Source organism: Bactrocera neohumeralis, unplaced genomic scaffold (assembly GCF_024586455.1).
Source record: "Bactrocera neohumeralis isolate Rockhampton unplaced genomic scaffold, APGP_CSIRO_Bneo_wtdbg2-racon-allhic-juicebox.fasta_v2 ctg2163, whole genome shotgun sequence".
NCBI lineage: Eukaryota > Metazoa > Arthropoda > Insecta > Diptera > Tephritidae > Bactrocera > Bactrocera neohumeralis.
Genome location: NW_026090009.1, coordinates 14,549 through 29,932, shown reverse-complemented (window position 1 = coordinate 29,932; position 15,384 = coordinate 14,549). Strand labels below are relative to the sequence as shown.

General features: G+C 34.2%; 1 protein-coding gene across 1 annotated transcript; it reads left to right on the top strand.

Moving 5' to 3' along the window:
* The first annotated feature begins 331 nt into the window (after positions 1-331).
* LOC126766696 (putative mediator of RNA polymerase II transcription subunit 29) lies at positions 332-3,136 on the top strand. Its single transcript, XM_050484429.1, has 2 exons — positions 332-773; positions 3,021-3,136. The coding sequence occupies exons 1-2, from the start codon at positions 332-334 to the stop codon at positions 3,134-3,136; spliced, it is 558 nt and encodes a 185-aa protein (XP_050340386.1).
* Positions 3,137-15,384: the final 12,248 nt, after the last annotated feature.

Below are 15,384 nucleotides of genomic sequence, written 5' to 3'. Positions count from 1 at the left end.
AATCAACATCAACAACGGTAATCAGCACCAAACACCATCATCAAAGTGAATGAAAAACGACAACAACAACACCAACAACACAACGAATAACAAACAACAACAAAACAGCACACACCGAACAACAACACCTAATAATGGCAATGAACAAAGAACTAATGAAACATCAAGATCAAAGATTTGAACATCAATCATCGTATCGGAACAACAAAACAACATCATCAATAACAACATGAATAACAGTATAATCGGCATCACAACAACAACCCAAACGCACCACTGGTAGTATCACTGAGCAATCGCGGCGGCATCACAAACAACATCAACAATCGAAATGAACAATCACCGAATGGCAACGCAACAATTAACAACATCAAATGAACACGTAAAGACACTGTATCAACATCAATTGAGGCGAACAACAACAACAACAATAACAACACTTGAAAGAAACAAACATCAACAACGAAACAACATCAACAATAATGCATCGAACACGCAACAAATGCATCAATTAAACGTGAACATGCAAAAACGATCAACGACTGAGTACCGAAGAAACAAGAAACGAAATCAACAATGCGCCTATGCAATTGTAATGCAACAAAACAACAACAATCGTGAACAACAAACAACAACAAACAACAACGGCAACAACAACAAAAACAACACTTATTCGAAAGAATGTATCAACAACAAAACACGCATCATAACAACAGTATCAACAGAAACATCAACAACAACAACAACAACAATAACAACAACAACGCATCAATGCAACGAACAATGGAAACAACAAAACAATGAACATCAAACTAATAATGAAAATAACATAATGCAACGAAACAACAACTGAACGGTGGTGAACATATCACTGAACATCATCGAACATCACCACCATCAATGTTCAATGCATCAATAATCAACAACATCAACAACATGAAATCATCATCATCAAGAACGCGAGATCGCAACGAATCAAAACGAACGTCACAACAACAAACGCACGGTAACACAACGCAAAACAACAAAACGCAACAACAACAACGAGGAACGAACGACACCGAAATCAACGATCGATCGTAACAATATAATATAACGAAACAACACAATATCGTAACACCGTAACGAGTCAACATAATGCAACGCAATCGAATCAACAATGAACGAAGAAATTAATTTAATGAACAACAAACAACAAACGTGATTGAAATGGCGAACGAACAACATCACGGAACAATGAATAACAATAATAAACAACAGAAACAGAACAACAACAACAACATCGTTGAAATAATAACTGGCAATTAACAATCAATAATCAACAATCATGCAGTAACAACAACGCAACAAGATAACGAACATCAACATCAACAACAACAACAACAACGAATGAAACAACAATGAAACAAAACATTGAAAACATGAACAACATCACCTAATTACAATGAAAACGAATCGAACATCGAACGAACGAGAAACATCATCAACAAACGACACGAACAACATCATGAAGAACATCATTTCATCGAATGGAACGAATCATCGATCAAATTGCAACAACGAATAAAACAACAACAGTAATAACAAACAACCTAACAATAACATCAAACGTAACAACAACAACAACAAACAATAACAGAACAACGAACAATGAACAATAACAACATCAACAACAACAACAACAGAGAAATTAACATCGAAACACAATAAAGGCAGAATCATCAATAACGAAAGACACAACATCAACAACAAACGAACAATGCAACAATGCAACAACAATCACGAAAAACGTGACAACAGTAAAATTTAATAACAAAACATCAACGAACGCAATTTATGAGAACAACAAACATCGCAACGAACAACACGAAAAGAATCGAACAACAACATCATCGCACGGCATCACCGCAAACATAACAATTGAGAATGATCAATTGAAACAAATTAACAGAAACATCGAGAACAAACAACTTAAAACAACAACGCAACGTAACAACAACAAACAACAACAACATCACAACAACAACAACATCAAACAACAAATAATGGAAATGAAACAATTGAAAAACACTAATTGTTCATCATAATGAATAACAAGACTAATATAAAACAACAATTAAATGCAATAATGGTAATATAACAATTGAACAACAATGCAAGCACCAGAATTGGAAGAATGAAGAACAAGAGAATGAATAAATTGAGTATCATCAACGCAACACACAACAAAGAATGCAACATCAACAACAAATAACAATATAATGCACTTCCAAATGTATCACTTGAAATAACAACAATGGTAACAAGAACAATTGAATTTGAACAAGATAATGCACAGCAACAAGAAGAAGAAAAGAAGAACACAACAGAAACAAACGCGAAAGAACAACGTAACAACGCAACGCAACGTCAACAACACAACAACATCACCGCATCAAAATTGAACAACAAACGAACAACAACAACTAACAACAACAACGAACAATCAACAAAACAATAAAACGAACAACACGCATCGAAATTTCACAACGCATCCACAAACGGCAATATCAACAAAAAAACAAATCGGAAACAAAATGCATCAAAAAAATGATCGAAAAACGCAGCACGAACAACAAAACGTAATCGAACACATCAACGAGACCAATCATCAACAACAACAATAAAACGCAAACAACGAACAACGAACAACGGCAACATCAAAACACATCATCGAAACAACAAAACGCATCAACAATGGTAATAAGGGTAACAACAACAAACAACAACAACAACGGAACAAAACAACGCATCATCAACAAAACAAACGCAGAACAACAACAACAGCGACGAAATGTAACAACAACAAAAACAATAACGTCAACAAAAATCAACAAACACATCGAACAATTGAACGAAAACGCAACAAAACAATGGTCAACAACACCAACAAGAACAAAACAACAACAACAACATAACAACAACAACATAATCAAACGTAACAACAAACAACGAACAACGCAACAAACAACAATTAACAGCATCAACAACGCAACAGAACAAACAACAAAATGCAATGGCAAACAATGACATCAACAACAATAACAACAACATCAACAACGGCAACGGGAATAACAATAAACAACAGATACAATAACAGAACAATGAACAACAACATCAATCAACAACAACAATGCAACAACAACAATGCAATGCACAACAACGTTAAACAGTACCGTCTGTAACAATTTCCAACAAACGCATCAAACAGAACAACAACAACAACAACGTGAAACAAGTGGAAACAACATCAACAGAAAGAAACAACAACAACAATCACAGTAACAACATCATCATCACACCGCAACGCAATCACGCAACACAACAATAACAATAACAACTAACAAGAACAACAATCATCGAACACATCGATCAACAACAAATTAACGCAAAATGGAACATCAATGATCAACAAAACAACGAACGAAAATCAACAAGGTAAGAATATCAACGAATCGCACCAATCATCATAAACAACGAACAACAAAATAAGCAATCAACAACAAACGTAACATCGCAACAATAACAACAGAACGAACAAGAGAACAACATCAATTAAAATAACGAAAGAATTATAACAAAGACATCAATGATCAACGATAATGTAACAACGTAATGGTAACATAACAGTAAGAATGTATCAATGCAAGAAAGAACGAATGGAATATCAACAACGCAATGGCAGAATCACCAACAACAACAACAACGCAATGCACTTCACAGGAAACGAATAATTGCAATCAAACATCAATGAACAACAATCGAAACAAAACAAAATCGAACACGAAAACAACGACAAAGACTTGATAATCATCAACGACAACAACGAACAACGTAACAACTCAAATTTAACGAATGAAATCAACGAACAAGACAAGATCAACGAATAACGAATGCGTAACAACGCAGAAAACATAATAAGAACGGACACTTACCATCATAGAATGCAAAACGCATCAATGAATAACTAAATAAGAATGAACAACAATCGAACAATCAGACGTAGAGATCGACCCAACGAACGAACAATTTAACAATAATAATCAACAACATCAAAGAACAACAAGAACAACAATGATTCATGATACCACGCAATTGCGTAATATAACAACGCAACAATCGATCGCACAACAATCGCAACGAGAAACAAACGAACGAATGTAATGAACATTGAATGGAACAATGATCACCATTGCAATTAATGCATTAATGATGAATTGAATGACCAACGTAATTAACGAATCGAACAATTAACGGTAAATCACTGAACAACAAATCAACACTCGCAATAACACTGTAATTGAATGATCAAACTAACACTAAAATTGATAACAGAATTGATAATAAACAAAACGTGACAATGAATTAACACGACATCAGACGAATTGAACAATAAATGACCAAACACAACGAATGATAACAGAATGTAAAATTTACACTCATCAACACTGAACTAATAAAAGAATGGAATAACAACAACGATCAATCAAATCGTGACAACGTATCAATCAACAACATCATAACGATCAATCACCAGAACTTCAACACGATAAAACGAATGAACTGAAGATCATCAATCAACAACAATTAAACAACAACAATATATAAGATTAACAACAATGCAACAACAAACAAATTAATAATGAATCAAAGAAACGTAACATAATGAATTAACGACGAACAGAGAACAGAACAACAACGACGAAGAAAAATCAAAGAACGATCACCAACAAAATCAAACAAGAAGAAACAAGAAGAAACGAAATTTGATCAACAATTAACAAACAATGAACAACAATGTAACGATCAAACAATGATGAATCAACGTGGAAGAATCAACAACTAACACAATCAACATTATCACTGAATGTCAAAGATGACACTAACGAAATAAATGCAACAACGCAACAAACATAACGAATGACGACATCAATTGAGCAACCTAACAACAACACCAAATCAATCAAACTGAACAACAAGAATGGCAATCAACAACGCACGAATTGAACAGGGAAAATTAACAACGAACACAATCTAACAAATAACAATCAATGAACAATCAATTGAACATCATAACATAAATTGAAAAACAATAACAACAATTTCTAACATCAACAATAAATGTAAAACTGATCACTCATCAACAATCAAACAACAACACAAACATAACATGGTAATTAATGTGGAACGATCAAACACCAACAACATCAAACATTTCAGAACAATTATCGCAACGAATTAACAACGAACAAAACATCAACACGAATCAATAACAATCAATGAAACAACAATTGATAATCATCAATCACCATCCAACAACTGAATCAACTGAAATTTCTTCACAAGAAACGAACAACACAATCAAACGCAACATGAGAACAACAATTTCGGAAATAACACTGAAACTGAATGAACAGACTGAAGAAGAAATAAAACGAACAAATGAATCGATCAAACAACATTTACACGAACAAAACAACAAAACAAGAATCAACAACGAACGACATCACCGCAAAGAACACAATCTAACAAGAACAAACAGAACAACAATAACACAATGCAACAACAACGCAATAACAAACGCATCAACAAAATCAAATTATCAACGTAACAATGAAAGATCGAATCACAACATCAACGAACCAATCATCAATGAAATCGACGCATGAAGAATGCGAATAGAAGAACAATAAGAGAACAATCAACGAATGAATCAACACGGTAATCTAATGCGTGAAGAATTATAATTGAATTTGATCGAATGCAATCATTGATCAAGACGAATGCAACAACGATAATGCACAAGACGAAGAACACTTCAACACAACATCGCAAAATCACAGAATTAATATAACAAACACGTAATGCATCGAAGAACAACGAACACATCAACACACAATTATCAAACAACAAAATGTAATCAACGATAACAATGATCACTAATAGAATGACATCAATTGAATTTCAACAATCAATAACAAACGCACACCAACAACAACAACAATCAACAACACAATGATCAACAACAGAACAATAAACAAATAACAAACACCAATGAACAACAACGATCAATTAACAAACAAACGTAATCAATGCAACAACAACAGAACGCAACGATCGCAACATCGAGAACAACGAAACGAACATCGCAACGAATGAAACGAATCAACAACAATCGCATCACGCATCGCATCAACAACAACGAACGAAAACAACGCAAACAATTAACGCAACAACGCATCAACAACGCACGTAATGCAATCAATCAAACGAAACATCAAATGTTGAACGCAACATCAACGCAACGCGCACACATCGCAACAACAAAACAACAACAACAACAAAACAACAACGTGAAACAATCAAACAATAACGCACTTAACAACATCATAACAACAAATGTAATAACAACACGCATCAACAACAAACACGTAACGTAATAACAATCGAACATTTAATATATCTGTGAATGGCAATCAATAACAACAATAGAAATGAACAACAATCATCAATAACAACGATCAACAACAAGTAGATCGAAACAACAAACGAAACATAACAACAGAACAACAGTAACAACAATCGAACAATAAAAATGGAACACGCAAAACGGTGCACGCCAACAAGCAACAACAACAACAGAAACAATAAGACAATTTGAACAGAACAGAATTGAATTGGAAGAAACAAGAGAAATCATCACCACCGTATCAACAATGGCACAACTTAACAATTTGAAAGAAAACAACAACACACGAAATGAACAACATATCACGAAACAACAATCAGAACTGACAAACAACAATAACACAACATCAACGCAAACAACAATAACGAAAACATCATCATCATAAAATGACGCAACAACAACATCAACAACGCGGCAACAATGCATCATAATCACTCCAACGTAACAAATGCCCACGCAATAACGAAATGCGAACAAATAAATAATGGAATCATCGAACGCACAATCACGTAATGCAATAACAACAAAACAACAACCACATCGCACACCGCAACGGTATCATCGCAACGGAGAATGAATGTAGCAGCAATGCAATCAACGAATCAACAATAAAGAACAACAATCAAACATCGAAATGAACAACAAACAGAAAACAACAGAACGCAACAACAACAATAAATAACAAGGTAACAACGATCACGATAGTAACGCATCAACATGAACTGGAACGCAACAATCAAAAACAGAACAACAAAAGAAACATCGAAAGAACGAACGCAACAATCAAAGAACAACAACGAAACAATAACAACAAATCAACAGCAACAACGCAACAACGGCATCAAACACGCAACAACAAGTAACAACGCAAACTAACAACAACACAACAAACGAAATGCGGAACAAAGAAACAAACAACAATAAAGAAAACTAACAATAACAACGTAATTAACAACACAACAACAACAAAATGCAATCAACAACAAAACAATGCAATAACAAGCACATCGAACAACACAATCATCAATAATCAATGAACAACGGAACGAACAATAATGCGAAAAACAGTGTAACGCAACAACGCATCAACGCATCACAACAACGAAACAACAATCGTAACGCACGAATAACAACAACAACAATACAACAACGCAACAACACACGCATCAATAAACGGAACAATCGAATAACAACAATGAACAACATCACCAACAATCAACAATCGTGAGAAAATGCGACACTAATCATCAATAATTAACAATAAACAACAACAAAACAATGTAACACAACAATAACAACAATGAACAACATCAATGGCATCGAACGTGAATAATCAACAAGAACAAACACACAATTTGCGCATCAGAATGCAGAACACAACAAAACAATCGCAAGAACAACAACAATCCAAACAACAACAACAACAACATAATGAGAAATTTAACCAACATAAACAACAACAATTAACAATAACAACAAATAAAACAAAACAACACACCACCAGATAAATGTATCAACGAATAACGAACATAAATGAAACAACATCATCATCATCAATGAACAACATCAACAACAACAACAACAATTGCACAAAACAACAATAATAAATGAATGTATCATCATCACTGAACATAATACGATCAACAACATCAACAATCACCAACAATTTCAACAACACAGATCGTGGTAACGACGATTGAGAATAATTACGAATTAGGAACGTGAAACAACAACAAAATCATGACTGCCAATGCACAAACAATGCACAACAACAATAATTTCCAACGCGTAACAACGCAATGAACGCAAGAACGAATAACACTGAAGCATCAACGCACGACAAAATCAACAAGAAACAACAAAGACGAAACAAACAACGCAACAATAAACAACAACTTCACCTATAACAACAGAAATTAATGAAACGAATGAACAAAACAAACAAGAATGACGAACAATTGAATAAGAACGCAACAACGAATAATCAACAACAATTAACAAAAACAGAAACAACAACAACAACAAAGAAACGCATAACAACAACAAACAAACAACAGAAACAATGAACAAACGCAACAAGAACAAAAATCGCAACGCAATAACAAGTGAATGATCATCAAAACGACCACTAACAAGAATCATCGATCGAACAACGCAATCAACGCGTAACACCGAACTGCAACAAACAACAACAACAAAGAACGAACAACAATAACAACGAAACGTGCAAGAAAGAATCATAAAGCATAAGAACAACAATGCAAACACGAAACAACGCACGACATCAACAACAATGCAGCAACAATAAGACGAATGCAATGTAACGTATCAACAATGCGACATCAACATCAAACAACAACAACAACAACAAAACAATAACAACAAAAAACGAACGAACACCAAGAAAACAACAAAATAAGAAACAAAATAACAACAATAAAACAACAAAGAATAATGAATATACTTAACAAATAATAAAACAGAACAATGCAGAATAAACAACATATCACCACTGCATCACAATAAAATAAAACGCAACAATGCAACATCAACAATTAAGAAATGAAATTGAACAAGAACAACATGATCAACGCAACAAAAACAATGCACTGAATGCAACAAAACATCAACAACAACAATAATATCATCAAAACGCATCATATCAACAACAACAACGTTAAGAAAAACATCAATCATACGTAATTAACAACAATCCAATTGTAACGGTAACGTCAACAACAATCGCAGAACAACGCGCAAAACATCAAAACGCGTTATAACAATAACAACAAAATCAACAACAATCATGAAACGCGAAATCATCGCAAACAATGAACATCAACAAATAAAACAACAACAACAAACAAGAAAGAGAACAAGAAATGAAATAAACAACAACAACAACAATAAAACAACAACAACAATAACAACATAACAAGAAAGAATCGCACAATTAATGGCACAATTAATTGCATCAATCAACAACAACGCAACAAAATGAAACACACCCGAATTAACGCATCAACGGCACAACACCCAACGCAAGAATAACAACAACATCAAACAAAGAAATGCAATTTCAACAAACAATGCACAAAACGCAAAATATCACACAACAACGCAATGAACAAACAACACATCATAAAATCGAATCATCATGTAACGAACAACAAAACTGCAACAACGTAACAATCCCATTTCAAAACAAAAGACGTTGAATGAACGATCGAAATCAATCAACAATAACATCATCAAAATGAGAACAATAACAACAATAACAACGCAACGGTAATAACAAACAACAACAGAACAACAACAATTAACGGTGAAACGCACATCAACAAGCATTTCCATAAATTGAATAATGCAAACTAACAACAAATTGAAGAGAATGAATTAACAAAATTTGAACACACACAAACAACATAACAGGCAACAAAACAACAACAACAACAGAACAACAACAATGCAGACAACAACAATCAACAATATAATAACAACAACAAACAAAAACAACGCAACAACAACAACAACGTAACAGAACAAAAACAACAACAATCAAAAAAACAAAACAACAATTGCGAAACATCAATAACAAAACGCATCAACAAGAATGCAACACAATAAGAATAATGAACAATAAAAACAACAATAATCATCATCAACATCACAACATCAATGGCATCAATAATGAAACACGAACAATAACAACATCAACAAGCAACAACAAGAACAACAACGAACGTTAACATCAGCGTAACGTAATACTCCATCAAAGAGAACAAACAAAATGCAGATCAACACTGGCATCGATCACAACAAATTGGCACGAACAACAATAATGCACAACGCACAATTAACGACAATAATCATCAATCAACAAACAACAACGAAACGACATCAGACCATCAATAACGAAATAACAACGCAAACGAACAGATCAACGTAATCAACGCAAGAATGGCATCGCAATCAACAACAACAACACGTGCGAAACGGAAGAACAACAAAGAAACGAAACACTTCCATCGAATCAACAACGCATCACATCAACGAACCAACACAACGGCAACAACATCAACATCACCTGGTAACATCAACGCACATGGAAACGCGCATCAACAACGCATAATGGAAGAACGCACGAAACTTGTAACAACTGTAATAAAACACATCGAAAAATGCAACAATAACAACAACGGCAGAAACGCGAACAACAACGAACAACAAGAAAACAAAGAAAATGAATCAAACATAATCAACAATGAAACAGAATACATCAACGCACGCATCAACACGCAACAAAACAACAACGAGAATGATATCAACAATGAATGCAACAAATCAATAACAACAATGCAGATCAACAACAACAATAACAACACAAACATAAATGCAAAACACTGAAAAACAAAACAAAAATTGTCAAGAAACGTCAACAACAACAACAAAATAATGAATGCAAGAAGAAACACAACGCAACAAAAACAACGGGCAACAACGCAACAACAACAACGGCACGAACAAAAAGTAATGCACAACAACAACAACACGACAATGAACGATCAATGCGCAACACCATCAGAAACAACGATCAAACATGGTATCATCAACTAACAACATAACGAAACAATGAACGAAACAAAGATCACGTATCAATGAATAAGAAATGCGGAACATCAATAACAAAAACAACAACAACATCACAACGAAATCACCGCAACAACAAACGAAACAACGAAACAATCATCAACGCGGAACGAACAACGCAAGTAATCAACAACAACAACACAGTAAACAATGGCAACAACGCAACAACAACGATCGCAACAACGCAATGCAACAACAACGCACAATGCGCAACATGCATCAACATCAACAGATCAGATCAACAAAACAAACAACACACCAAGAACACAATTAACGAACAATGTAGAACAAAACATCAGCAGAACAATTAACGAAACAACAACGACAGAACATCAACGAACAACAATGAACGACAACAAACAACAACAATATGGTGTGACACGCATTTCATACAGAAACAATATATCAAAAACAAACAAAAATTAACAACGAATAACACGGCAACAACGAACGCAACAACAACAACAACGGCAAAAACACCAACAACAACAGAACAAACACACGCAATTGAATGAACTAACAACAACAACAACAATTTCCAACAACAACAATAACAAAACAACAACAACAACAACAAACAATAATAAAACAATTGAACAATGCACAATGCAAATCAACGAACATGTGGAATTAGAACAATGCGCAATCGAACTAACAACAAAACAACAACAACAACGAACAACAACAACAACGGGAATGCACGCAACGCGAATCGAAGAACGCAAGAAGAACAACAACAATAACGGAAACACTCAACAACGCAGTAAACAACAACAATTAACAATTTAAAAAACAACGCAACGCGCATCAACAACATCAACAACAAGAAACACAAACAACAACAATCGCAATGGCACTCATCGAATTGGAACGTCGCATCAACACAACAACAACAACACTCCAACCACATCATCAAACAAATGAAACAAACAATCATCAAGAAGAACAGAAATCTGAAAAAAATCAAACAACATCAAAACAACACAACAATGAAATGAACAATACACAGAAAACAATGCAACGAATAACAATAGGTGGATATCGTATCAACAATTAATTAATAACGCATCATCGAATGCAACATAACAACAACAACAACAACGCATCAATGCAACAACAATGTAACAACATAAAACAACAATTAATTAATTGCATCGAATAATAACAACAAAATGCAGAATGTAACAACAACAATGCAAATAAACGGCACAATCAACAACATCAACAATAATATCTAAACAACGAACACTGAAATCAATCACGCGCAACAATGAAATCATCGGCGAACAACGCAACGAACAACACCATCAAAAGAAAATCATAAACAATCAGTACATAAGAAAGAACATAACAATCATCATCAACAATGAACTGCAAACAACGAACTAACAACAATAACAATTTTAACAACGCAACGCACAACAACAAGAATAACAACACAACAATGAAACAGTAAAATCAACGAAGAAACGGCACAACAACAACAAACATCATAACAACAACGTCTGGCACAACAACAACAATGACACATCAACAACAACAACAACATCAACAACAACAAAAACGGTGCAATAATGCAACAAACAATATATAACGCAACGGGCGTAACAACGAATGAACAACACAAACAAAGAAACACATCGTAGAACAACAACAACATCAACGTAACAAACATCATAACAACAATTAACATCAACAACAATAATGTATCATCAACGAAAAACGAACTAACAACACATCAGAACAACATCGCGAAACTGATAACATCAACAACAACAAACAATAATCAACAACAACAAAAAACAATCAAATCAGTAACAACAACGGCGGCATCAACGAACAATCAACAACAACACAATCGTGAACAACAATAAACAACAACAACAACAACAACAATAATCAAAACGTATCACATCGGAAAACAACGCTAATAACAACAACAACGCAATGAACAACAACAATTTAACGAACCAAACAATAATGCATCAATAATGAAAACACAACAGGAATAATTTATCAACAATAACAATAATAACAACAACAAACAATTACAACATAACAGAGAACAACAACAAGAATCAACAATTGTAACAGAACAACAACAAATCAACAACCAACGCACACCACGAACAAAATTTAACAATACAATAACAACGTTAAAATTAAAAACAATGAACAAAACAACAACAACAACAACAATGCATCATCAATAATAATACGACAAACAGTAACAACAACAATGCAATAACAACAACAACAACAAAACAACAACAACAACAACAAGAAACGGAACAACAACACGCGAACAACGCAATGCAAACAACAATTTCCAACGAAAATGCACATCAACAACAACAACAACAGAACAACAACAACAACAAAAGAAGCCTCAACCCAAACATAACGCAATATGGTATCATCATAACAATGCATCAACAAAACAATGCAACAACGCATCAATGCATCAACGAACAATAACAACAAAACGCGGTAACAAAACAAACAAACAATTAACAACGCAATACCGCACGGCGCACAACAAGCGGCAACAATCAACACACCGAGAAACAACACACCTATCAACAACGCAACAACAACAACAAAAATGCAACAACATGAGAAACAATGCAACGACATCACAACAAACAACGCACAACAAAGTAATAACAAAATCGAATCGCACGGCAACAACAACATAACGAACAACGATAACGAATCAACACATGGAAATTGTAACGAACGAACAACATCAACTAATCGAATGGAACATCATAACAACAAACAACGAACAGAACACATCAACGCATCAACAACGATCAACGCAAAGACAGAACGAATGCAACACGAAACATCAACATCAACAAACAACGCATCAATCAATGAACGAACAAAGAACCAACAATTATAATTATAACTTCAACGCATGATCGAAGAACAATTGATCAACACCACCAATTTCCAACGAGAACAAAACAACGACAACGCAACAAAAACAAGATACCAAAGAGAAATGGAATAACAAAGATTATAAACAAAAATAAAACAACAACCATCTAATATGAACCACTTAATAAGAACAACAACTGCAAACAACAACAAATGCACCAACAACAACCAGAACAATCACGAAAACGAACACGAATTTAACGAACGAGAACAACACAACAAAACTGCATCAAACAACAAGAATCGTGAAAGAAAATCAACATCATCATCGACGTGAATAACAACAGTCAAGAATCATCAACAACGACGTGACCAATGAACATCAACAACGATCAACAGACGAAAGAATCACCAACGAACAACAACGTAATGAATGCAGAGAACGAACAATCATCAACACAATGTTAAAAATCAAAACCGAACAGAAATTGAACAAACAACAGAAGAACATCGATCGAATGAAACAACAATGAACAACAACAACAAACAACAGTAAAACAACAACAATGGCGAACAATTAAAATAATTGAAACATCATAATCAACTAACAACAAACATCGAACATCAAAATGTAGAACAACAACAAATTAACAACATCATCGAACGAACAAACAATTGTCGCAACAAAACAACGGTATCAACACATCGTATCATCAACAGGAAAAAATAACAACGTAACCGAACAACAAATGCACTAACACAATCAAACAACAACGAACAATAAGATTAATGAACACTGAACAATCACACCAATTAACAACAAACGCAACAAACAATGAACGCATCGAATTGCAACAATCAACACCTAATTGAACAACAAACAAACAATCAAATAACGTAACAACTGAACAACAAGGTAAAATCATAATTAACAACGCAACATCGAAACGCAATAACGCAACATCAGTAACAACGCAAACAACGAACAACGCATCAGAATAACGAGCGATAACAACACGACGAACGAAATGAAGATCAACATCAACGAATAATCGACATCGCAAGAACGAATCCGAACAAACAACAAAACAACAACAACAACAACAAAACGCATCGCCCAATGCAATTAACAGAACAACAATCAACAACAACAACGAACAAAGAAACGGCATCAACAACGCAATCGGTCAAATTCTCCATCAATTAACAACAATCAACAAGAAAAACATCAATAACGAAACATCAACAACAACAACGTTCAAATGAAACGCAATTTGAACAACGAATGCGTGAATAACAACGAAACGCAAAGAACTAACAACAACAAACAACAACAACAA